This window comes from Muntiacus reevesi, chromosome 3, assembly GCF_963930625.1.
Source record: "Muntiacus reevesi chromosome 3, mMunRee1.1, whole genome shotgun sequence".
Taxonomy (NCBI): Eukaryota; Metazoa; Chordata; class Mammalia; order Artiodactyla; family Cervidae; genus Muntiacus; species Muntiacus reevesi.
Window position 1 is genome coordinate 234,312,810 of NC_089251.1, and position 27,754 is coordinate 234,340,563.

Consider the following 27,754-nt stretch of genomic DNA (forward strand, 5'->3'; position numbering starts at 1 on the left):
ACTCTCCTATGAGACTTTTGTTCTTGCATAAAACTTACACTTTGTCACAGTCCCTGTAATTGCTTGTCTATTGTCTATATCTCCTACTAGCTTATAAATTCTGTGAAGGCACAACTATTTTAGATTTTGTCATTGGTGACCTGCCCGCCCCCTTCCCGCCCCTCCCCTGAGTATCACAGACTGTTTGGACATACTACCTACAGAATGAAAAACAAATGAAATTGGATTTCCCTGGTGGCCCACTGATTAAGAATCTGCCTGCTAATGTAGGGGACACAGGTTCAATTCCTGGTCCAGGAAGATTCTACATGCTAAGGGGCAACTAAACCCATGTGCCACAACTACTGAGTCAGTGCTCCAGAGCCTGTGAGCCACAAATACTGAAGTCTATGTACCTAGAGCCTGTACTCTGTAACAAGAGAAACCACCACAACGAGAAGCCTGTGTCCAGCAACAAAGATTCAGTCTATCAAAAATAAATATAAATAAATTTGAAAAGTTAAAAAAAAAACTAATTTGTAAAAGAAACAAGACAAAACAAAGCAAAAAATGAATGAAGTTTGCAAGGGAAGAGGCCTAACTGGCCTGTCTTCTGGTCCTATCTGTCTTTTGCATCTTGAAATTTGTCTCAAGAGGAATCTTGAGACACCCTTCTTAGGTCATGTCAAAAACCTTTAATCATGCTCTGCTGCCTACCAAAAAAATGCACAAACTCCTTAACCTGGCATCAACCTAATTTCCCACCTTTATTTTCAACCACAGTACCAGTTAAAACTTCTTGATCTGCATTCTGTTCCCCTCACTGACTTAGTCACTCCCTTCCACTTTTCTTTTATGTCTTACACTCTCCTACTTGAACAAATGCTATCCATCCTCAAAGGTCCCATTCAGGTCCCACCTCTCTTTGGCTCTTTGGGGCTTCCCTGGTGGCTCAGCTGGAGAATCCACCTGCAATGTGGGAGACCTGGGTTCTATCCCTGGGTTGGGAAGATCCCCTGGAGAAGGGAATAGCTACCCACTCCAGTATTCTGGCCTGGAGAATTCCATGGACTATAGTCCATGAGGTAGCAAAGAGTAGGACATGACTGAGTGACTTTCATTTCACTTCTCTTTGGAAACACCGCCATAGAAATCACTTTCTTCTGAATTTCCTTAGCCTTCTTCAACCCACTCCTTTGGAGCTTAATTACTGCATAGTAACAAGAGTCATCTTTCTTGAATATGAATTTATCTTCTCACATTAAGTGTAAGTTATGTTGCCTGAGGTCTGGACCATGAGTATACTTTTAACCTCCGACTGCACCTAATATCATGCTCCACACACAAAAGGACTCCATGGTCTGTTGCCTGATTGCATGTACTGCCAGATTTATTTTTTTAAATATGCAGACTTTCTAGCATTGTACTGACCTTGACAGCAGCACAGTCTCTGATATCATAATCCTGCTGAAACTCATTTGCCGTGATAATAGTAGACACCTTAAAAGACAAGAGAGGCTTGAGAATTTAAGACTGATGTATAAATATTTGCAATTTAGATGTAATTTAGGTAGCTTTAATAACTCAAGTGCGTTCATATGCCAAGGGAGGAAAACTTTTTCATTTCTTTTTTTATGTCAGGATGCTAAATCATGAAGAGGACTTATAAAATGTCATGATGTCATTGTTTCCAAACAAAGGCAGCTACAGTTTCAGAAGTGGAGGTTAATTGTGTATTAAGTTCACAGTTGGAGCACAAAGAATCAGGGTCTTGCAAAATACTTCTTTTTTTGTATGTGTTGAAATGCTAGTTATTTGATTAACTATTCTCGGATATGCTCCAATTAGAAAACGAAGTCAAGGAATTTTACATTCAGAAAGAAAACATAGTGATTTGACACAACAGCAATGTGGAGCAAATATTCAATATTTGAGAATAATTTGTTTCTCTCAGTGTTAGCTAGAACCTCTCCTTAGGATAATGCAAATATTTGAAATACGATTTAAGGACTTTTTAAGGTTCTCCCAAATTGTTCCTTCAATAAAAATTCTTTTTTTTTCTTTTTACATAACTTGTACTTTTAGATAATAAAAATAAAAGCTTCTCATTATGAAAAAGGAAAAAAATCACTTTTACTATCCCCAAATGACTGCTATATTTATATATCTATATTTTCATACTTTGGGGCTACATATAGAGACTATACATATGGCTATTTTTTTTAAGTAAAAACTGAAATTAGTAACATCTTTTCCCCACTTTATATATGTGAATCTATTTCCACTTCAATAAAGATACATCTACATAGTTTTCATGGATGTATGACTATATTAATTAGCAATCAACTTACTTGTTACTGAAACAAATGCTCTTTCCATATTACCCCACACAAGAAAGATTAAACTTACTGGTGTATGATCACTCCATTGCCAGGATCCTTGTAAATCAGGGCTCCTTTTATTCAAACCTATCCATAGCCAACGCTGGTCACTATGTAAAAAGGAAGTGTTAATAAAAGATGAGCACGGCATTTGGCAAAGATATTTAGCATTTACACGTCTAAAATGCTTAACACAGGTAAGTTTATTCAGAAAACCTTGTCACTAACTGAGACACAGTTTCAAGCTATATAACAAAGTCTTCTGAAATGAAATTGAGCCCTAACTATGGGGTAGCCACCAAAAAAGTACCATTCTTTTTAAAACTAAATTTAATGTTACTTTCTTCATGTGAAAGGCAAAAATTCTTCTGCTTTGAAGAACTTAAGAATAAAAAAAAAGAGTATATGATCATTTTAAAACTTTTACTGCAGAGCTTCAATATTAGATAATGTTTTCAGATGCAAAACAACAATAGCAGGACTTCCTGGTGGTTCAGTGGTTAACACTGCACTTCCAATGCAGAGTGCATAGTTTCCATTCCTGGTCAGGAACTAAGGACCCATATGCCATGGGGTAAGGCCAAAAATAAACAAACAAAAAAACAACAACAGCAACAGTTTTTACTTATAGCATTTTTCTATAACTATCAAATATCTTTTCTTTAAAGTGCAGAACTAACCACTTATCTAACCTTTTATTAAACAATATTTAAAAGAAATTAATTCCCAGTGCCCACTAAGTTAAAGTAAGGCAAGCATTTAAGTATTTTCTAAACACCAAACTCCATGGGTTATACTAGAACAATACAATTAAGCAATCACTTAAGTGAATACATTTAACACTCATAACTATTATACTTTAGTGTATAAATCATTGAGCTATGTGCAATAATGATACAGAGATGTACCAGACATAATATCTACCCTCAAGTGGCATATAAACTGGTCAGGGAAGCAAGATGTATATGAACAGAGAAAATATAAGGCCATTTTTGAAAAAGCACCAAATGATAAAAATTTGGATATATTTTAAGTAGTACAAAAATTTGAAAAAAGGAGAGGTCATTGTGAACTGTAGGAAGTCAGGAAACACTTTGTAACATCAGTAGAACAAAAGACAGTCTTCAAAGAATAGCTAATGTCTCTTTTGAGTCATAATCTGAATGTGTTTACCACGTGTCAGTATTCAGATTGGCTGAGAGGAGAAACAATAGGAATTCCAAGGAAGAATGTACACAACAACATACAGAGACAGGGACACACATTGTCAGTGATCCCTTTCCCTCAATTTAATGTATGCTCTAGCCAGGGAGATACTTTCAGTATAAACAGAAAAGAAATAACCATAAAAAAATCTCTCCACCGCTAATTTTTCTTGAAAATACTCTCTAAAATGTAGTATACTTCTTAGGCCTTAATAAGTAGATCGTTTTCCATGCATTTTGGGGGAGTGACACTGGTTACTTTCTGTAAAATTTAACCTTTTGATTGTATATATCATGTATCATCAGTACATGAGTGAAAATTATAGATGCAAAACAATACATATATACATATTAAATATAACTAGAACACATATTAGAAAAGGAGTAGAATCCAAATCCAAAATTAATCTCTATTTTCAAGCTCAGTAGAATATATGGATCGTACAGTTACAGGACTGCTGGGAAATATAGTAAGTTTGCATTTAAAAATATTTGCTAGTGAATCCAAGGCAGAAACAAACTCCAATTTAACTTCTCACTTTTTAATAAAATAATTTTCTTCATTTATTTCCTCTGTTCAACATTCCCTCATATTTTAACATTAAATTTTCATCACATTTTTCATCTTGCCAACCTCAAGCCTCTCAACTTACTGCAATGGAATATGAGAACAGTCCCCTTTCAGTTGTATTGTTATATTGTTTTCTTTCAAAATGAAAGATCACCAATTTGTAAAGTTAAGATAAATCAAGTGGAAATGATTAAGTCCAGTTTGAATTTAGCAGCTAAAAAAATGATTTTTCAGTTCGTGTCTTTAACTAATCAGAGATTTCTTATAGACTTACAAATGTATCATACTTCTTGAGTGTTGGATTTCTAAATCACAAGGTCTAGATAGTTGCCAAATACATTATAATAAAAGACAGCTAAAATAAAGAGGTCAAGTTTGTTTCCTCATATTTCATTTCTTTCTAATCTTTGTAGATTATTTATTTGGGCCTGGAGAATTTATGCAGAATTTTGTGTTTCCCTAAAGTAAGCACTGGGCTTCTCTTGTGGCTCAGATGGTAAAGAATCTGCCTGTAAAGCAGAGACTTGGGTTAGATCCCTGGGTTGGGAAGATCCCCTGGAGAAGGGAAGGGAATTGCAACCCACTCTAGTATTCTTGCCTGAAGAATTCCATAGACAGAGGAGCCTGGTGGGCTACAGTCCATGGGGTCAGAAACAGTCGGACTTGACTGAACAGCTAACACACACACAAAGTAAGCATTAGATATTTTATCTTCTTTACACAATCAACAGTACAACCCGAAGATGATCAAATATCATTTGCGATCTGCATTTATTCTATAGCAGTGGTCCCCAACACTTTTGGCACCAGTGACCAATTTTCATGGAAGACAATTTTTCCTCAGACTGGCAGGTGGGGGTAGAGAGGTGGTTTTGGGATGATTCAAATGCATTATATTTACTGTATACTTTATTTCTATTATTATTATATCAGCTCCACCTCAGATCATCGGGCATTAGATCCCAGACGTTTGGGATCACTGCTTCATAGGCAGCTCCCACAAAAAATTCTAGACGTCTGTCTCCAACATTTCTACCCAGTCTGCTCTTAACTCCCCATCTTCCCTTAGAAACTTCTGCTTTCAATCCCATTTCTGCTTCCTCTGCTGCATCTCAGTGAGCAGTCTCTGAGACAGCAGTTTGCCTCATGGTCCAAAATTTCTGATCTTTATTACTTTCTGAGATTGAACTGCATTTCAACCCAGATCTTTATAGTTTTCAGCTTTCCTTTCAAGGGATTTATTAATGTGTTATAAATATAGAAAATAGTAGCCACTTGTGGGATTTTTTTTTTTTTTTGGTGTGTTAAGAGGTGAAAAATATTTCCTCATTTATAACCTATTTCTGCTTTGGCCTGATTTATTAGGCAGCTAAAGAGAAGAAGAAAATTGGAAATCACATTATCATTGCACACCTCTAATGTAGATTTTTTTAAAAAAAAATTGAAGGAAGAAATGGGCAACTGAGGAATTAAATCAAACAGTTTCTCTCTCTCTATAAATTTCTTCCACTCCAAGTACTAAGAATATGAGGTGAAGAAGACATTGCATGAAAGGTTACTATGTGTATCTTGTGGTAAAATTTCTACTGTCAATCAAATTTCCTGCTGCATCTGGTTCCTAAGGAAAACAGTACCTGAGCAATAACTGCTAAAAAACACAATTTGAAGGGGCTGCTTAGTCTATAAAGCCTTAGATTTATATCCAAATCTATTCATGCCACTTCACTGGAGGTAGCATACACAACAGCAATTGCTCTGCAAACAAAGCTTTCTTCCCTAATCCTAAAGCTATTTTTGTTTTACAATGGCTTTCCCTGGTGGGCTGCTAAGAGTTGCAAAGATCTTAGAGCCTCAATGATTTGGTGCACCCTGAAGCCTTTTCACTGAAATACAAACAGAGATGTGGAACTCAGATTGTGAGTAGAGCAGTAATCTGACTTCACTCCTTGGCAGGCAAAACACAATTTGGACAACGGACGTCTTGCTGAGAAAGGTCAATCCCTGCAATAAAAACCTAAAGGTGTTCACGGAATAAGCTTTAGAATCACTTTCTGATATAAATGGGCTTGCTTCCTTCCTTTTCTTCAAGCCATGGTTATATTAAATACGTTTTAGAATATGTTGTCTAAGTATAGCATGAACCAATGACCTCTCATTAACGGAGTGTGTATTAAGCAGACATTATGGTCTGTTTAATATGGCAGTGTATCAGAGGCTAAAGTGAAAGTGAAAGTGAAGTCGCTCAGTTGTCTCCAACTCGTAGTGACCCCATGGACTGCAGCCTACCAGGCTCCTCTGTCCATGGGATTTTCCAGGCAGGAGTACTGGAGTGGGGTGCCATTGCCTTATGGCCCCCATGACTGAGAAGATTATGGTGATCTGCTGTTTCTTTGTGCTGTTTTCTTTTTTAACTTTTTATTTTATATTGGGGTATAGCTGATCAACAATGTTATGCCAGTTTCAGGTTAACCACAAATGGACTCAGCCATACACATCCATGTGTTCATTTTCCCCCAGACTCTCCTCCCAAGCAGGCTGTCACATAACACTGAGCAGCATCCAGTAAGTCCTTGTTAGTTATCTGCTTTAAATGTTATGCTGGGTTTTGTGCTTGTTATTTTACTCCTTTATAATTTGCTGTATGGGCCTTTCCACCCATTAAATACTCGGTGGATGAATATACTCTTTACAGTTTTAAAAATATATAAAATCTGTGTTTATAAATGCAATTTCCAAGTAAAATGAGTATTTATTATGCTTTAATTTTTCAAAGCCATTTTATCTCTTTACAGTCCAGTTAGTATTTATAAACAGTTACAAACTCTGGTATGAAGCAGAGTTAATACTGATTTTATTAAAATATTATTGTTTCTCTTTCAGAATTTAGGATAAATTAAGATAATTTTTCAGTTACATAGATTGCATTACTTAGACTGGAGCTATGTTTTTATGTTATGTATTCTTTCTCCTAATTCTTTAAAAACAAAATATCTATTCATGTGTTTTTGAATACCTCTCAACTGGAATATGTCTTTGAAATTTTTTTCAAGTGCACTTAGTCACTCAGTCGTGTCTGACTCTTGGGGCCCCACAGACTGTATGTAGCCTGCCAGGCTCCTCTGTCCATGGGATTCTCCAGGCAAGAATACCGGAGTGGGTTGCCATTTCCTTCTCCAGGGGATCTTCCCAATCCAGGGATCAAACCCACATCTCCTGCATTGCAGTCAGACTCTACCGACTGAGCTACAAGGGAAGCCCTCATTTTTTCAAGTAGGGAGCATAAATAGTGTCAATTACTATCTTCACAAACGAAAAAACCACTAAATTGGGAACTAAAATCAACACAATCAAACATTTACCACCTCAAAACTTTTTCAATCTCAATTTTTAAAATGCCTTCTTATATTTAATGTCCTAGAGAAGGCGGCTAATTGGATTTTCTTTGTGTTTTGGTACCTGTTTTGCTGCCTTTTTTTTTTTTTTTTTTTTTTTGAGTCAAAATGATCAGGAAAGTATTCACTAAGATATATTCAGGTGGTGATTCTTTTCCATAATTTTGCCCGGTATATCCTGAATACTAGATTTTTAAATTTCAGTCTTCTTTTCAGTTCAAAGAGTGAGGGGGAAAATAAATCATGAAGTAAAAGGCCCTCATACTAATGACTGCCCCAGAGCCTCAGAAAAGATTTCCTCCTATGATACCAACACTTGGCTCATATTTCTCCACATCATCCTTGAGGACATCAGGAAAACTATTCAGGAATCCTCCTTCTACATAACATCAAAATTACAGTGGCTTATTGACTCCTCTTTGTAACATCTCAGACTACTTCCTTTACTGTCCCATTTTACTGCCATCTTCAATATAGTTTTCTACCAGAGGGGCTGCAATAGCTTTAGAATTAATTATTCTGCATCTACCCCACGTCTGTCTTGTCTGTGTCTCTCACGCACACACTTTGTTTTTGTTTGAATGCTTTTTGTTTATTTACTATAGATTAAACTCCTTCCCTAGCTAGAAAGGACATTCCAATTTCATATACAAATTCCATTTTCTAGCGATGTTGCAGGCTCACTTTTCCTTGACCATATCTGCATATTCTGGTCTCAGTTCCTTTGCTTATGTTCTGTTTTCCATGGCTCCTTCTCCCATCTTACCCTTCAAATATTCCATTTTTTAAAAACTAATTACACTTATTTATTTTTGGCTGTGTGGGGTCTTCATTGCTACATAGGCTTTTCTCTAGTTGTGGTGAGCAGGGCTGGGGCTGCTCTCTAGTTGCAGTGCGTGGGCTTCTCATTGTAGTGGCTTCTCTTGTTGTGGAGCACAGGCTTCAGTAGTTGTGGCCCATGGGCTCAGTAGTTGCAGCTCCTGGGTTTCAGAGCACTGGCCAAATAGCTGTGGCACACAGGCTTAATTGCCCCCTGGCATGTGGGCTTTTCCAGGATTAGGGATCAAACCCGTGTCTCCTGCATGGGCAGGTGGATTCTTTACCACTGGGCCACCACGGAAGCCCTGCCTTACTTTCTAAGAACCATCCTTCTTCATAACATTTTCCTTAATTGTATCACCCAGAAACACTTCCTCCCTGCTCTAAATTCACATGGCCTCTCCTTACCAATGTTCTAGATTTTTCCACCATATTTTTCTTACCCCCACTGTTGGACTTTATTACACTACACAAAGGGTGGTGACTCTGTCCCTCTAGGCACTGATCCCTCATAGCATCTTGCACATAAGAATGCTTAATGTTGAATGACTGTTAAAATACTGAATGATCCTTTAGATAATAAACCATGTCAATTCTGAATACCTGTCGTTTAGTTGCTAAGTCCAGAGAAGGCAATGGCACCCCACTCCAGTACTCTTGCCTGGAAAATCCCATGGACAGAGAAGCCTGGTAGGCTGCAGTCCATGGGGTCACACAGAGTCAGACACGACTGAAGTGACTTAGCAGCAGCAGCAGTTGCTAAGTCATGTCCTACTCTTTCACAGATCCTACAGACTGTAGCCCACCAGGCTCCTTTGTCCATGGGATTTCCCAGGCAAGAATATGGAGTGGGTTGCCATTTCCTTCTCTAGGGGGTTACTTAGAGGATGTCAAATTTAGGATAGAAGATCCTACTCTAAAAGATCAGAACTGCTGCCTGAACATTACCTGAACTGTTCTACTAAAAAGTGAAGAAACTCCTTTATTTCATCCATGTGACTGAAGCTAGGAAGGTGTCCTCCAAGCGCTTGGCAGAATCGCTCAGCTTCTTCCCAGTTTCTCTTTCTTACAATTCTTTCTCTATGAAATAACTTAACAAAATATAATGTTAATATGTTTTCTTATAGTATCATAAAGTATTTATAACTTTAAAGTCGATCACAGTTGAATGTATGGGTCTCTGAAACGGATTCTTAGAAGTGTAGTAGATTGAGGTAAAGACACATATACTGAGACACAGACAGGTCCTGCTCCAAGTGTCAACCAGAGGCCAGCACAGGCATCGGTCACTGTCGCTGGAGGGATAGCTTTCCTTAGCCAGGCTGGGGAACTGCCCTGACATGACACCATTTCCTCTTGCATTTCAAGAATCTTGAGAGATAAAATGAAGTAAGGTTATAAAGAATACACATGAATGCTCTGGGAGTAGATTTCTGCAAAGAAATGCGCTAACGGCAAATTCTGAACATATACACTGAGCCCTGCGCAAGTACGGAACTACTTTTGATGAAGAAGAATCAAAGGGCAGACTGCACTGGAGTGTGAACATTTACAGAAGATGGCAAAACAAAACTTGCCACTTTGGACTGCTCCTTTGGTTTGTGATGACTGATTTTAGGCCAAATGAACCACAGTCATTTCAAAAGTAGAAGAGGAGCAGATGACACAATGGTAGGTTGAATTACTGGTCCTGATTTTTCAGTCCCTGTGATATAGTTATCCACTCTTGCCATCATGGCTTCCTGGTGGGTGAAGGATATGTCCCTGTGCCTTGACCTGGGGCTCAGCCATGCGACTTGCTGTAACCGATGGGATAGTAGTGAAGGTAAAGTGAGCAGAAGCCTAAAATGTGCTTAACTGGGTTAGGCTTGCATTTCTGGCTCTAGTAACTCAGTATGGGAAGAACAAGCCCCTGCTAGCTGCTCCTCCTTTGGCCTGACACTAGTCTGAAGAGCAGCAGACCCCAACTGATAGCGTGGAGGCCAGCACAGCTGACCTACAGCTGAGAGCAGAGCTGACCAGTAAAGCCCAAATTCAATCATTCAAACTCTATCTGACCCAGAGATCTGTGAACATGAGACTCAGTGTTGTCATAGCCACTGAATTTTGAGATAGTATGAAATAATTTCTTTGCGGGAACAGTTGGCTGATACGAACTCCTCTAAAACAAATTCTTTTATGTGTAAGAAGTGACAGAACTCTTCATTTGACAACAATAATTAGAGGGATTTGAGAATCATAAACAAAGTATCACCATGGCATGTAGCTCATCCAACTTTCCAAAACAAAAGAACCCAAGGAAAGAGCCATTCTGATTCTGGCCCTGCTCCTTTGGGTAGTACATGAGTGTACATGGAAATGGGTTATCTGACGCAGAGGTTCACTGATACTCTGACAAGGACTCTGTGCTCCTAAACACTTTGGCAGGGGGACGTATATGTCTGCGGAGAAGCAGAGTTTGTGCAAGGACATGGACTAGGATAGGAGGGAGATGACTTTGAGGGATTGAATGAGAATATTACTTTACCTTGTAACAAGAAAGACCTGAGGGAAAACTGTGCCAGCCTTCAGGACAGGGGTCTTCAGGCTTGGGGGCTGCTTTTTCAGGCTCAGAGTGTCCACTTATTTTCTTGCAAATTGAAAGTGCCCTGAAACTTCTGCAGTCTTTTACCTCCCACTTTCCAAGAGACTTTCCAGTAGCCATAGCCACACACCCTCCTGGAGAAGCTGGGGTTGAATGGAAAAGTTTAACTGAAAATTACATTAGAACATTTAAGTACAAACACTTTCTAGTGCCTACACTCCTCATTTGATTCAAGATGGCAGAAGAGAATAGGAAAGAAAATGGAGGAAATAAATGTACTTTCACAATAATAATGGCGACAGTAATACAGAGACATGCTTACTACTTGCTGGGTACTATTCTAAGCAGATTAAATGAATTGATCCTCACATAGAGTGGATTCTGTTGTCAGACTGAGGTACAGTGAGGATTAGTGATGTGTCCAAGGTCACATGTGAGTAAATGGTTGACCAGGAACTGAAATCCAAGCAGCATGTGTGTACAGCTGAACCTTAAACCACTACGATGCTCTGTGTAATCTAAATTGTTTGTATTCGCCTAACAACTTCCAACAGTTTTTGAGCAACTTAGTAAACCTCAAAACAAAACACTCCCAGATTCAAATCCAAAGGAAGAGCTGGTTCAATAAAGGTAAAAGGAGGTGTGTGGTAACACTCATTTGTTTACTATTTATGTCAGCCAGAGTTGTATTTACTCACTATAACATTAAAAGATAGTTTGTATCATCAGATCCATCTCCAGATGAAAAATGAGTGACTTGCCCACAATCATAGTTAGTGAGTGGTGGAGTCAGAACTGGAACCCAGATTTGCTAACAGAATACCAGGCTTCCTTTCCCATGACTTCACACTGCTTTGAATGGGCAAAGGAAAAGAAAAGCATACATTGCAAAGTAATGAGGATGACTTCCATTCCATCACACAGAGAAGCCATACAGTCTCATGTCTCATGACACAGGGACAGCAAGAAGAAAAAGGAACTGGGAAAAACAACACACCTGGGTGGGTGTGCTATCTTCTCCTAGTCTACCCTCTGCCATGGCTTACCCAGTGCAGACCAAACTGGCTGAATCTGGGAGTGAAAAGATAAAGAGGCCTTAAAGACAGTCTTTCTGGCTACAGACTGAGAGAACAGCCATTGTAGCTTACTTCCTGAGCACCCTTTCAACCACTGAGGCTTACCCAGGAAGAATTTGACATTGACTCTGAACTATCACAGTGTCTATAAAAGAAAGCAAGTGTTTTGTATATTAGAACATTCTAATTTAAGATGAAATTGAACCAGGATCAGCACCTGTATCCTCCATGTTCTGAAGGATAAAAAAAAAAAAGTTTGATATTTTGATATTATCAATACCACTCATATTTATATTGATGATCACGTATTACAAATTTTGTGGGCATTCTCTATCTCAAATGTTGTGTTTAACTATACATTCACATGCTCCAAGTTTTATGTTATAAAAATGGCCTTCATGATTCACTGTACAAAACATAAGAAAATATAAATAATTCAAAGGAAGAAAAGTCAAATGCTTCATAACTGCTCTCTCATACAAAGTCAAAATCCTCTAAAAAGTATTGGTTTAGAAATCAGATCAGGATTTTAGCAGTTCAATAACCAGGTCACCTTTGACAAGTAAATCACCTTTCTAAGCCTCTGTTTCCTCAATTCTAAAATCCAAAGGGAATTCTGAGGCTCAAATGTCCTGATTCTATGGCTCATTATGGTCAATGCTTTAGGCTAAAGAAGGATAAACTAACTTTCAGAATAAATAATTCATGGCCTCCTTAATTAACACTCCTTGAGAAGAAAAGAAATAAACACAATTCACTTTGGAGAAAGAAGAAGCAGAGAGGTGAAAATGTAAAGTGCTCATGATGAGACTTTCAGGTTCTGTTTGAGAGTTATATGGAAAAGATGCTAAACTCACACTGACAGTTCTAGTTCTGTGCCATTAGATGGTGGTTTCTGAGAACCAAAATTTCCAGCTTTTACTGGGTAATCCCTGAGGATTTCATAGGGGAGGCATGGTCACTGCTTCTATTTATGGTTCCATACATAGACTCTAGTCCAGATGATCATCATCTCCTTCACATTTCAAAGGTAAGTGAAGAATAGATCTGGGAGGAAAGCTGTCTCTCACGTCACTGTATTCTACTGCTTTAGAGGCTAAGGCACCTACCTGGCTCAAAAAAATTCCAATTGGAAAAGGTTACAGCCCGCTTTACTCCACCAACACTTGCCCAGCTATATTCTCCATTTGCACCTGTATCTCTCAGGCCAGTCCAGAAGTATTTTTCTGGAGACACAGTATGCTTTTTAATCATATCATTCAGATATTCTTGCTCAAATCTATAAAATGAAAGTCAGATGAGTAGGTGTTTTTACAAAGACAGAATTACTATATAAATTGAAGATGAACTTTGTTTTTAAGGAAGATTATTTGGCAAAGGAGCCCAAAGTTAGAAGTTCACCAGTATGTGTTTACTGATGGTCACACCTGCTAGTTATAGTCAGATTGCAGTTGGTCCCAAAGGGGACTTCATCCTTGTAAATCTTATAACAGGTCTCTCCATGTCTCTTCCAGCCCTAAATCAGAGGAAAAATATCATCACACTGTCTTCTAGAATTGGTGACAAGCAAGGTTCTGCTACACAGGCTAACATCTCACAACTAATAGAAATTAAGGACATGGCTAGGGAATTCATAAACATGATGAGGGTGGGATATAATTTCATGGATAACGTCCATAAGCTTGTGATCTCGTGTCAGACAGAAGGTATGTCTTAATTTTCTTTACCCCCAATGTCTTTCTCGGGCTTCCCAGGTGGTGCTAGTGGTAAAGAACCTGTCTGCCAATGCCAGAGACATAAGAGATGTCGGTTCAATCCCTGGGTTGGGAAGATCCCCTGGTGGAAGGCATGGCAACCCACTCCAGTATTCTTGCCTAGAGAATCCTACGGACAGATGAGCCTAGTGAGCTACAGTCCATGAGGTCATAAAGAGTCAAACACAACCGAAGCGACTTAGCCTAGCACATAACTGAAGCACAATGCCTAGCTCATTTTAAGACTGTAACAGTTGTTAGCTCAATTGTTTTTGAACGATAATAATATGAGTAGAAGTAAAAAATCAGCATTGAGAAGAGTAATCACATATATTCTTATAGAAATTCATGAATAGGTAATTCTTTTTCCTATAACTTTTTTTTTTTCTTCTGTAGGAATGCTATATACTGTGATTCACTGCCTTCTGGCTTGGTCTAATGTAAATGTAAACGAACAGAAGCTAGTAATTTCTTTGTTTTCCAAGTTTAAACTGTTTAAGTTCAGTTACCATCTCTAACCAAAAAGGTGTAATATTGCTTAGGAAAACTTACACAGGCGTTTTACATACCTCATCTGGAGGACACATCTTATCAGATCTTGTGTCATTCAATTTTTCTCCCTTTTTCTTACACACATATTTAAGTTTCTCCTCACATGATTGGACCTTCCACTGACCGAGCTTTTAAAAAACAGAAAATCATTTCCTTCACAAGAGAAATTATTTTCCATATAATTAGAATTGGACTCACTTTAAATCAAGATAATTTCTTCTTACAACTATCAGGGAGGATGAGGGGGAGGAGGGGAAGGAGGAAAGGGAGGTAGAGAGAATGAATATAACTGAGCAATTATACCTGAGAACATACTCCTAGAAAATGCTGCCCAACAAGACTGGAAGCCAGTTACTTCAGCATCACCTCAAGGTCACAATGGGGATGAAGTTCATTTTCTTATAAGTGTAACAATAAAAACTATTAAAGGACACTTATACAAAAGTTGAAGAGAGAAGAACCCAGCCCACAAAGAGTTGCCAGTGTTCTATTCTCCTTCCATGGGACACAGACAAAGTTTGTCCGCGGGTTCATACCTTTGGGGCAGGTCACTTAATCTCCCTGTCTCAGTTTCCTCATGTGTAAGATGATGGTGATCAGAATAACTGCTAAGAATTTTAGAATCAAATTTTTCTTCCAACGCCACTTCAGTTCAGATGTCAAAGTTCTCTCTTTCAAATATGCTACTTAACATTTATTTTGCTTGAGTCACTATGCTTTCTTTGAATGAAATTTTAGAAAGTCAGTTGTGATACGGGTCAGTTTTGAACACTGAAAGCCATCTAGGTAAGCCATCAGTTCACTGTGGCTTGTGGGACCTCATTTCAACCTTTGATACTCTTTTAAATATATCCTGTGTATCCTTTTAAATACAGCATTAAATGTGACACCCTTCTAAATTCAGCTTTACACCTTTCTAAAAACATCTTTTAAGAGAATGCTGTGGAAGTGCTGCACTCAGTATGCCAGGAAATCTGGAAAACTCAGCAGCGGCCACAGGACTGGAAAAGGTCAGTTTTCATTTCAATCCCAAAGAAAAGCAATGTCAAACAATGCTCAAACTACTGCACAATTGTACTCATCTCACCCGCTAGTAAAGTAATGCTCAAAATTCTCCAAGACAGGCTTCAACAGTACATGAACCGTGAAACTTCCAGACGTTCAAGCTGGATTTAGAAAAGGCAGAGGAACCAGAGATCAAATTGCCAACATCCACTGGATCATTGAAAAAGCAAGAGAGTTCCAGAAAAAACATCTATTTTGCTTTATTGACTACTCCAAAGCCTTTGACTGTGTGGATCATAACAAACTGTGGAAAATTCTTCAAGAGATGGGAATACCAGATGACCTGACCTGTCTCTTGAGAAATCTGTATGCAGGTCAGGAAGCAACAGTTAGAACTGGACATGGAACAACAGACTGGTTCCAAATCGGGAAAGGAGTACATCAAGGCTGTATACTGTCACCCTGCTTATTTAACTTATACGCAGAGTACATCATGCAAAATGATGGTCTGGATGAAGCACAAGCTGGAATCAAGATTGCTAGGAGAAATATCAATAACCTCAGAAATGCAGATGACACCACCCTTATGGCAGAAAGTGAAGAAGAAATAGAGTCTCTTGATGAAAGTGAAAGAGGAGAGTGAAAAAGTTGGCTTAAAACTCAACATTCAGAAAACTAAGATCATGGCATCTGGTCCCATCACTTCATGGCAAATAGATGCGGAAACAATGGAAATAGTGAGAAAATTTATTTTTTGGGGCTCCAAAATCACTGCGGATGGTGACTGCAGCCATGAAATTAAAAGATGCTTGCTCCTTGGAAGAAAGCTATGACCAACCTAGACTGCATATTAAAAAGCAGAGACATTACTTTACCAACAAAGGTCTGTCTAGTCAAAGCTATGCTTTTTCCAGTAGTCATGTATGGATGTGAGAGTTGGACTATAAAGAAAGCCAAGTGCCAAAGAATTGATGCTTTTGAACTGTGTGTTGCAGAAGACTCTTGAGAGTCCCTTGGACTGCAAGGAGATCCAACCAGTCAATCCTAAAGGAAATCAGTCCTGAATGTTCATTGGAAGGACTGATGCTAAAACTGAAACTCCAATACTTTGGCCAACTGATGCAAAGAGTTGACTCATTGGAAAAGACCCTGATACTGGGAAAGATTGAAGGTGGGAGGAGAAGGGGATGACAGAGGATGAGATGGTTGGATGGCATCACTGATGCAATGGACATGAGTTTGAGTAGGCTCAGGTAACTGGTGATGGACAGAAGCCTGGCATGCTGCAGTCCATGGGGTCTCGAAGAGTCAGACATGACTAAGCAACTGAACTGAACTGAAAAACATCTTTTCTAGTGAAACACTTCTAAACAGCCCTACAATTTATTGCTTCCACTTAAGTTTCTCTAGAAGTTTGGGTGATACAATCAGCCTCCAAAACAGGAGTTCACAGGAAAGTGCTACAAACAAAAATATAGAGACACTTGTGTCCCTTTGGCTCAAGATTGCTTATCCTGTACATGAGACAGCGTGCTCAGGGCTGGTGCACTGGGATGACCCTGAGGGGTGGGATGGGGAGACGGGGGAGGGAGGGTCAGGATAAGGAACACATGTACACCCGTGGCTGATTCATGTGAATGTACGGCAAAGACCACCACAATATTGTAAAGTAATTAGCCTCCAATTAAAATAAATTTTAAAAAAAGATTGCTTATCCTGGACTCTTAACTGAAGCATGCTCAATAAACATTCATGAATTCTATAGCAGTAAGATGTTTATTGGGCATAATTTTTAATAAAACCATTTTTTCACTTCTCAAAGTGGGACTAATATAACACTTGACCTGAACATGAGACAACGGGATTTTCCAGGTTACAATGTGGCTACCTGCTAAATATTACTGAGAGAAAGCAGCTTCTCAGAAACCATTTGGCGCAAGAATCTCAGCTCCAAAGAGATTCTCTTGATCTCTTTCACACCTGGGCAGGTACTCTCAGACAAGAATTGGATTGCTTCTTTAGTAATTGCTTTATTTACCTTTTCTCAGCAGTTACTAGAAAGATAATCTACAGTGCAATTACCTTTTATTTTCTTTCCTAGCTTAAACACAAATATTCCAATGAAAGTCACCATATTATAAGATTATCAGGTATAACAGTAAGAATATAAATAAATCCAAGGAGGTTTCCTACCTTTCCAAAATAGGAAACGCAGTTGGGAGTCTTATTATAGGGAACTTGTGGCTCATTCTCATCCCAGTAAGTTAGAGTAACTTCAGTACCATCTGACCACTGAAATAGGGCTGGTGTATTTATATTCCTAAGGCCTGTCCACATTTCCTCTTCGGCATCTAAAAGAAAAATGCTTTGTTTGGATACTCAGTCACATACTTCCACGTGGAAACTACTCCTGATTTTTACATTCTGACAAGGGGTGTTAGAGCCTTGATGGTATTTCTTTTTCTTTTAATTCAGAAAAGTGGTATTCTTAATTAGCTTGTAAAAATGTTGCTATGTTAGGCTGGCCTGATGACAAGGGCTTTTCAGGTCACGTATGCAGGCAGGGTACATAGGCTAGCTGTACTAAGATTTGTAGGCTGGGTGTTCCTGGTACCTGGTTTAGATAAACCTTTATGAGAAATAATGAAATTCTACTAACACTGTTATAGATATTCCAGTTAAAATAAGAATATTGCCCATCACTGAATGACTGTACTGCTTTGCCAGGTAAAACAACTGGCACCACGCTGGCACAGAATATAGGTATCTGAAAGTGAAAAGTGAAAGTGAAGTCGCTCAGTTGTGCTATTACTATGGGTGAATCCTGGGAGGAGACCTTAATACTGGCTCTCTGGTGTTTCGTTCATTATTTAGCTTCCAAATAATTATAAAAGTGAAGTAATCATCACTTAAGTGTCGGGAGGAATTTAAAGAGCATTCAGCTTATGAGAAGAGGGAAATTATTCAGTCAATGGTTGTACTGTCAGGTTGGGAGCCACTTGCTACATGCAGCTATTGAAAATTGTAAATCAATTAAAATGAAATGAAAGCAAAAATTCAATTCTCCAGTCACTCTGGCTACATTTCTAGGGTTCAAAGGCCACAAGGGCTGGTGGTTATTGAATGACAGCACAGATTTTCTGCCAGTTCCATCACGGCAGAAAATTCTATTGGACAGTGCTGATGTACAGGATCAAACTGTAAGCTTTTCAATCTAAGAGTCTGAAAACAGGGATACTTTAAAATGTTTTAAACCTCTTTTTAAGAGGATATCTTAAAAACTTACCCCCATTATGAAGTTTTGTGACAACTACTTCCACATCTGCTAAAGAATGAATGCTGATGAGGTCACTGCTGAAGGTCTGGCATGTCGTATGCGCCTTATCCCAGGAATCACTTTCATTGACCAGCAGATAGCAAAAGCCATCATTTGGCACCCAGTCTGCAGCATCACAGTGGGTATCTGAGTATGTCCACACATCTGGAGGAAAAGAAGCTATTTATATTCCAGTAAAGATACATCTATTTTGAATCAATAACATTGCAAATTCTTCTTTCCTGAATCATAAGGCTTCGGGAAAACTGAAGAACGGGATTTTAGATGGTACAGTGACATGAATTTATGCAGTGCACAGCATCATAAGAGTGACTGCAGGGATTCAGACAATAATTTGACTTTAGAGTGATACAAATTTGCTACTTGGCTGGCTATAGACTATTTACAGAGGGATTTCCCTGAGTCCTAGTAGACAGAAGAAAAGTGTGGGGTAAGTAAGTAATTGACAAATCTCTTCCTGGGTATGGGATTTGTGACGTTCCCCTCCAGTCTCTGCCTTTGAGAGATTATAAAGTTAAGCTTCCTTTTCAGGTATGGTCAGCTTAGTGAGGGAATGTACGTTTGTGCTCATGGCTGAACAAGCAAGCAGAGATTTAAGGAACATAATAAGACATTTATTCACTTCACATCCAAGAAATGGCAGGAGGGAAAGGGCAAAGAGCATCTCTGGACCTCTTCTTTCCTGCCCTCTCCTAGTCCTACAGGCCTCATGGAATGAGGGATTCTTTGTTTTGACTATAATAAAATTTAGTCAAGTTATGGTCAAAAAGATTAAAGAAAAAGAGTGAGGTATAAACCATAAAGAATATGTCTACCCCTCTTAACAGCACTCGAAAGTAGTTCAGCTACTCAGGCTTCATGGATTTGGACCATTTGGAATGTTTGTTATAAGAAAACACATCTTAGAAATGTGGACAGTGTGTTTTTCACTAAAGGATAAAATCAGGTTCAACTTCTCACACTTGTAAAATAACTCAATTAACTTTAAGGTTCTGAAATAGCACTTATTATTATATTTTACAATTATAATAAAGGAATAGAGAGGAAAACACTCACCATTAAACTTAAAATAATTATTTTCATATTATAGTCTTTGTCTCTATGAATACATATTTTTACAAGATTACAATGATAAGTAAGCATATGATTTTGTTCTGCTCTTTGTATTTTCCTGCTGGCACAGTTATTTTAATAAATGCACTTGTTCAATCATGTGGAAACATCATGATTTACTTAATAATTGCTACTAAAGGATATTTATTTGATCTATAATCAGTCACCCTGGTTTATTTTCATTTGTGCTGTCTTTTCTGCTATGCCTTTTGTTGTATGAACTAAATTTGGTTTGAATCAACTTAGAAGATGACTGTTCATTTTCCCCTATTATTTTTTAATCTTAAAAGAATAGCTTTATGCTCCTATTTAGATGATAAGAAATTTTATGCTTTATTCTCTTCTCTTAACATTCTTTAAAGCACAAGACAATTTAAAACCTCTTCTCCCAGTTTTAAGTATTCAATGAGGATTTAATCAAATACCGGGTATACGGCGGGCCCCAAGCAAGACAATAAGGATATTTCTCTCCTCCATTCTTTTGAACACTTCTCAAACTTTTAATGGACCTTGGAAGTTTCAGCTGTCCTGTGTCTCTGTTACTCCCAAACTCCCTGGGAAAAAACACCTCTGCACACATGTTTTGTCCAGCTACACCTCTCCTTTCTACCTCATTTGTCAGAATCAGCCTGGTAAAGCAGAGAGGTGGGTGGGCATTGTGGGGCAATTCCTATGTCCATCATTTTTCATTCCCCATAGGGGCAGGTCATATGTAAGACCTCTCCTTAGAGTGTGGCTCTCAAACTTAAGGGTGTATCAGAATCATCTGCAAGGCTTTTTTTCTTTTCTCAAAGTTAACTTTTTTTTTTAATCCAGAGTCTTAAAAAAAAAATTTTTATTTATGTATTTGGCTGTGGCAGGTCTTAGTTGCAGCACGTGGGATCTTCCTTGGGTAATGCAGGATCTTTTGTTGGCACACACAGACTCTCTAGCTGAGGTGTGTGGGCTTAGCTGCTCCATGGCATGTGCGATCTCAGTTCCCCAGCCAGGGATCAAAACTGCGTCTCCTGCATCGGGAAGCAGATTCTTAACCACCCGACCACCAGGGGAGCCCCTGGAAGCACAGGACGGGGGTCCCCACCCTCAGAGTATCTCATTTAGTATGTATGGGGTACATCCCAAGAATCTGCATTTCTAACAGGTACAGGTGAAGCCGATGCTCTTGGTCTGGGGAACCACTGCTCCAGGAAAGAACAGCCACCTGCGAAGAGAACTATATTTCCTATCTAGAATATCTCTGCCTTCTTATGGGCATATTACAAACTAAAGCTTTATTCATGCATAGTTTATAATATCTAACCACAGGGTCAACATCAAATACCTTCTTGCATTGGCAGTATCAGGTGAAGGAAAGAGGGAAACAGGTATCTGAAATGGATTTGCTCGATTTCACAAAACTAATTTTGTGACCTTTGTTGGAGGAACTGAGAAAGGTACCTGTCAACTCTGCTGTGCTATTTAACAGTTTCTCACAGACGTAGGGCAGTCGAGCCTCGCAGGAAAAACTCTGCCACAGACCCGAATCGGCATCCATTCTTGCACAGCTTGATCTGCCAATGGTAGGTGTCATCAGCACATCTGAAATGGCAAGATTTTCAGAGTTAAAAGAAGAAGGTTAGGGCACGGGTGGTGGTTAGAAAAAATAACTTGTATTCTTAACTTTATTTATTGGAACTCACGAAATAGTTAAAACTTTTAACTACATTGAGATGTATAAGCTGCAATGGACAATCACATGTTTAACTATGTCTTCTTAAATATAGGACACAGGAAATACTCTGATATGTTGTAATTAATTTAAAAAACAAAACCAAAAACCAAACCTCTGCCCCTAACCAATTTGACTGTCAAATCCTGTGGTCGGTAGTTCTTAATTTGCTACCCTACCCAATAAAAATGCTAATTTATGATTCTGCTATGCCTTTAAGGCTTTAAGATTAAATTATCTTTAAAGATTCTACTTACTGAGATAATAGAGAATTTATTTACTAAGAAAATTCTATTAACTGAAATGCCAGTGTGTTGGTATTTTATTGCACTTATCTCATTTTTATTATATGTATATAGAATACTTTGGTATTGAAATTAGTGTTAATTTTCCCATTCTACATTTATCAGAAGCCTATGATTTTATTTTTTAAAAAGATATCTAAACCTTTTTTGGGGAGGAGGAAGACCTTTTGACTAACTAGGGTTTTGTATTATTCACTATAAAATTTTCTTAAGGATATTTATTTGTATATGAAAATATAACCATTATGTTGTCAGTACTTGGGTGCTGCAGTGGAAGACCTCAAGAGTTTGAGAATGAGGAATTATTTCCATTGGATGGCATCACCAACTTAATGGACATGAGTGTGAGCAAGCTCCAGGAGCAGGTGATGCACAGGGAAGCCTGGTGTGCTGCAGTCCATGGGGTCGCAAAGAGTCAGACACGACTAAGCAACTGAACTGAATTATTTCCATATTAGAGTTAAGCTGCAGATGAAATGCAATATGGGTCAGTCATGGACGTGTCAAGTCCTCTCAGGGACACAGAAAGGTTCCTGGGCCATGAAGTGGGGCTCTTTCTACTCCTACCTAAAAATGCAGGGTCACTCTAAAGATGAGGGACAAATGCTCAGTTGCCCATGGTGGGGGTCAACTTGGCTACAGTGGAATCACAATGAAGAAGGGTTTAGGAAAAAAAAAAAAATTCTTCTGAGAGTTTGAAATTTGTATAAGCTCCCAGGGAGTGGAAGCTCTTTTTTGAGGTTTATGCTTTGTAAATGGAAGAGCAGGCAGTTACCTGGGTCCCAGTTGAGAAAGTTTAACGGTCTGTGGTCTGACCATTCCCAGCCTCTAGCAGAGTACAGCTGATTTAGACCAATCCAGAAAATTCTTGCAATGCCTTTTTTTCCTGTAAGATTTACACAGGTTTAAAAAGTGACAAAATTATGTGTTATTAATAATCCAAACTTAAGTTTATACTACTAGCAAAAACATCTTCGGGTCTTGATTACAAGGCAGGATCCCTGTAGGAGACTGTATATCCAACAAAGGCAGGTGATGCTGACAGGCAACAAAACTTCTACCTATTGAGAAACCCAAAGGCTGCTAAGTTAATTCAATTCAGCTTCTCCATTAGCTTGTCCAATTCTTCCACGGTTGTATGGGTCCATGTGTATTGAAAAAAAATGAGAATGAAGATTCTGGGAAGAAGATGGTAGGAACAGAGGACTAAATATCACTCCATGAAAAGTAAATATGAGGTTAAGAGTGAAATATAAGAATACACTGTGCTTTCCAGGAGCTTCACTGTGAAAGACAGAAGCAAGGGTTCACGATCCAGGGGGAAAAAATTTAATGGTAGATGTTTAAACAAGTTTATAGCCTATTTGGGAAGAGTCAATAGAGTTCTGATAAAAATATAAGAGAAGAAACAGTTGATGAGGTTACAAACAGCTTGGAGGAAGTAGTTAACATTGAACCAGGTGGAGAAATAACAGCATAGATAATTCAGCACAAAAAATTCTAAATGTGATAGTGAGAAACGAGGGGTTGACCTCACTTTTCTCAAGGAGATAGATAAGGATACTCTCTCTACTAAGGAAGGAGAGGTGGATATTTGAGTAGATGGCTTGAAGAGAATGCTGAAGGGAACTCTGGATTTTTCCTTTTTTTTCACCTTGTTAGCATAAGCAAGAGCTGTCAGCACTGGTACAGCAAGACCTTGAGGAATTAATCTAATGTATTATTAGTAAATGTGGTTGATTTTCCAGCATTCCTAAAGAAGTCCTAGAAACTATGACATATATATGGTACTCCAGACTCAACCATACCTGACATTCAGAATTCCTTTCATTCATTCATTTCTAACCAGGGATACTATATAGGGGACCAACCCTTCCCATCTATCCCAAGTTCAATGTCCTCTTTTCCATGAAACCTTTTCAGATATCCCCCAGCAGGAATTCTGAATAACAATACTGCTTCCTTTGAATAATCCTACTGTTCACCCACACATAAAAAGTAAACGTTTACAATGGAACAAAATGATGTTTGGAGGGTGTCAGGCTCCTGTTCACTTCATCACCATGTTCTATTCGTGATCTGTATTGATGATGACTTATGCCTTATTCCTCACTAGAATCATAAGATTTAAAAATTGTGACTATGCTAATAACATCAGTGCTCAAAAGTTTTTGTGTATCTTATGCTGAGTAGATGTGATAAATTTGAAAAGACTCTGGTTGGGCAAATGCAAAGGGTAGGGATTTCTTCCCTCGTCTGGGATCTCTTACATGGTCTGGACAATTTGGAGCTGGACTTTTTTCCTTCATCTAGTCCAAGCAAGGAATGCTATGATGCATTTGGAGGAAGGTTTGGCAGAAAGAAAAGAAAAGAAAGTGAAGTCGGTCAGTCATGTCTGACTCTTTGCGACCCCATGGACTGTAGCCTGCCAGGCTTCTCCATTCATGGAATTTTCCAGCCAAGAATACTGGAGAGGGTTGCCATTTCCTTCTCCAGGGGATCTTCCTGGCCCAGGGATCGAACTCAGGTCTCCTACACTGCAGGCAGACTACTGTCTGAGCCACCAGGGAAGTGGGTGTGGACCAATTTGAGACTCTATCTCTGCCTGTCTTTGCCATCAACAAATAGATGATTGCTAGCTTAAGTCCCTATGTCTAATCAAAGGGGCAAGTCCACTGAGCTAGATATTCCTGACCATCCCCAACACCCCTTTTCAGACATGACTCTATATTTCTATTCCTTTTCCCACAATGAGAAACTGTAGGGCCTGATAATGGTCATGCATCTGAGAGGAACATCAGAAAGGCCACAGCCAGCAGAGGCCCTGACCTAGACATGTCCTAGCCTCAGGCCAACTATCAAGGGAGTTCAAAGTGAGCAGTCCTTCAGGCAAGAGACAAATTAGGAAGAACAGAAACGTGCTGTTCCTGCTGTTCCTGCTCTGGGGATTGTAGGTCCTCCTTTGTAGCTCTGGGATGAATCTATGATTAGAGGTCCCTGAGAAGGACAAACTCATAGGACATTCGACTCCCAAACAAAATTTAGTGAATATGAGGAAACCGAATCCCCCACTGGTAGGCCCCTTGTATTAGTAAAACAAAATCAAAATAAACTAATTAGGTGCAGGGCAGGCACAGAAAAGAAAGAATGCTCTTTTAGACTGTGTGGGATTTATCTTCAAGGGGGTGATCCTACTTTATTTCTGTCAGCAAATTCCTTAGTCCCATCCAACCACTAGCTACCAAACCCAGAGGTCATTTGGGAATAACATTCCCTACTATCTTTGTGTCTGTACAACTCTCATTTCCCTGACTAGATCAAGCACTTTGATCACAAATTTCTGATTCACTTTTGTGTGTGTGTTGTGTGTTCAGTTGCTTACTCGTGTCTGACTCTGTGACACCATAGCCTGCCAGGCTCCTCTGTCCACGGAATTATCTAGGTAAGAATACTGGAGCAGGTTGCCATTCCCTTCTCCAGGGTACCTTCCCAATCCAGGGATGAAATCCACATCTCTTGTGTCTCCTGCATTGGCAGGCAGATTCTTTATAACTGGCACCACCGGGGAAGCCCTTTTGTGGGCCTCACTCTTCCCAGTCCACTGTTTACACCTGCTAGTTTTCAGGGAAGGGACACAATATTAACAGAAATTTCAAGAAATGCTTCAGATTTGGTTACTCTGAGTTTCAGATGTCAAAGTACAGCTTCCTTAGGTCTTAGGAAGTCAGCAATCATAATTAGGCGTATTGAGCACTCACAGTGAAAGAGAAGTTTGGAAAATTAGAAAGGACTGCACACCTAAGATTACTGATAAGCAAAAAATTGTGGGGAGTGTGTGGCCAGGGACAGCAGACAACTGAACCCATTAACTCATTATCTCTCTTTTACTTGTTATTGAAGAAAATTGATGCATAAAGAAATCCTGCAACATTTATTCCTTCAAATGCATCATCAGACTGTTTGGACTGGTGTTGACAGTCACACTTTGACAACTTTTTCCCTCACAGAAGCCATTAGCTTCCAAACGTCAGTATTCTGGGAGATGAATTTATTGGCACTTTTAATTCTCAACAGTATTTTTCGTAAGTTTTCAGCGGGGTCTGGAATAGAATCCCATTGCCTAACAATAGCCAAAGTTATCTTTCTTTGACAGATTTCCATTCAAGAGATCTGATTATTCAAGTTCTGAATAACCCAAGAAAGTGTTAAAAGAATAAGAAAAAGATCTGAATAAAGGTTAAGCCAAAAACCATGACAGAAGACCAGCAAAATTTTTTTGTGGCTACACTGGTTTATAACATAAGTTTCATGTGTGCAATATTATGTTTCAACTTCTATATTTGGTGGTGTGCTCACCAAATTTTAGAAGTTGACTTCTTTTAGCTATTTCACCTATTTCTTTTCCTGCTTCTTATCTTATAACCATTATTCTGTTCTCTATCTATGTTTTTGTTTTGCTTGTTTATATATTTGTTTCTTTAAATATGTCATATGAGTGAAACCATACAGTACTTGTCTTTATATGTCTGACTAATTTCACACTACACAACACTCTCAAGGTCTCTCCATGATGTTTTTCATAGAAATAGAACAAAATTTTATACAAACAAGATTCATATGGAACAACAAAAGACCCCAAATAACCGAAGAAATCCTGAGAAAAAAAACAAAGCTGAAGGTAACCACTCCCTGATTTCAAATTATATCACAAAGCTAGAGTAATTAAAACAGTATAGTATTGGCAAGAAAAACAGACACACAGATCAAAAGAACATAATTGAGAGCTCAGAAATAAAGCCATGCATATATGGGCAACTGATTTTTAACAAAGAACATACAATGGAAAAGGATAGTCCTTTCAATAAATGGTATTGGGAAAACTGGACACCGCCATGCGCAAAAGAATGAAACTAGACCACTGTCTTGTACTATATAAAAAAATCAGCTCAAAACGGATTCAAAATTTAAGCCTATGACCTGAAACCATAAAACTCCTAGAAGAAAACATAGGCAGTATGTTCTCTGACATCAGTCTTAGAATGTTTCTGGATAGATTTCCTTGGCCAAATGAGCAAAAGCACAAGTAAACAAACTCGCCTATATAAAAGCAGAAAGCTTCTGCACAGCAAAGGAAACTATCACCACAACAAAAGAACCTACCAGTGTGAGAAGATATTTGCATATCATTTATTCTATAAGGGGCTAATATTCAAAATATACAAAGCACTCTTACATTTCAAGAACAAAAAACCAAACAACCCAATTTAAAGATGGGCATAGGATCTGAATTGACATTGTTCCAAAGAAGACATACATGGCCAACAAACATATGAAAGATATTTGACATCACTAGTTATTAGGGAAGTGCAAATCAAAACTACAATGAGATATCACCTCATGCCTGTTATCAAATGGGCAAGAAACAAAAAATGTTGGAGAAGATGTAGAGAAAAGGAAAGCCTCATACACTGTGGGTGGGAATGTAAAAGTCCAGTAAGTTTTTAAGGATGAAAACAAACAAAGGTATGTAAGAGGAGTAAGTATTATAGTAAAGAAGTAAGGGTTCTGGAGTTATATATATGTTGAAATTCAAATTCCAATTCTGATACTTCATAGCTCTGGGATGTTGGGTGTATTATTTCTAAACATTGATTCCTAATCTGTAAGTGGGGATAAAAATACTTGTCTTATGGCATTGTAAAGATGATTAATTTATAGTTGCCCCCTGAAAAACATGGGTTTGAACCATGCTGGTCCACTCACATGCCGACTCTTTTCACTAAATACATACTATAGAACTATACAATCTACAGTTGGTTGAATCCATGGATATGGAACTGCATTCATTTATTCAAATGTGAAGTTTTTTACTGAGGTGAACTACTTCGACTCAACAATCTTCTCCACTCTCCTCAAATTCTCTACTGTTCAATGTTCAAAGTATTTAATGTTCACCTTTTTTCAGATCCTTTC

At 38.5% G+C, this 27,754-nt stretch overlaps 1 protein-coding gene across 2 annotated transcripts in view; it reads right to left on the minus strand.

Moving 5' to 3' along the window:
- The window catches only part of LY75 (lymphocyte antigen 75), a 116,321-nt gene that overhangs the window by 75,229 nt on the left and 13,338 nt on the right, over positions 1 to 27,754 (minus strand). For both annotated transcript variants that reach the window (XM_065931619.1, XM_065931617.1), the window contains exons 5-15: positions 22,557 to 22,667; positions 21,206 to 21,346; positions 18,605 to 18,799; positions 17,512 to 17,669; positions 14,331 to 14,441; positions 13,435 to 13,523; positions 13,117 to 13,286; positions 10,875 to 11,074; positions 9,296 to 9,438; positions 2,389 to 2,470; positions 1,411 to 1,479 (exon numbers count right to left, since the gene is read on the minus strand). In XM_065931619.1, the coding sequence (XP_065787691.1) occupies positions 1,411 to 1,479; positions 2,389 to 2,470; positions 9,296 to 9,438; positions 10,875 to 11,074; positions 13,117 to 13,286; positions 13,435 to 13,523; positions 14,331 to 14,441; positions 17,512 to 17,669; positions 18,605 to 18,799; positions 21,206 to 21,346; positions 22,557 to 22,667 (1,469 nt within the window). The remainder of the gene's footprint in view (positions 1 to 1,410; positions 1,480 to 2,388; positions 2,471 to 9,295; positions 9,439 to 10,874; positions 11,075 to 13,116; positions 13,287 to 13,434; positions 13,524 to 14,330; positions 14,442 to 17,511; positions 17,670 to 18,604; positions 18,800 to 21,205; positions 21,347 to 22,556; positions 22,668 to 27,754) is intronic.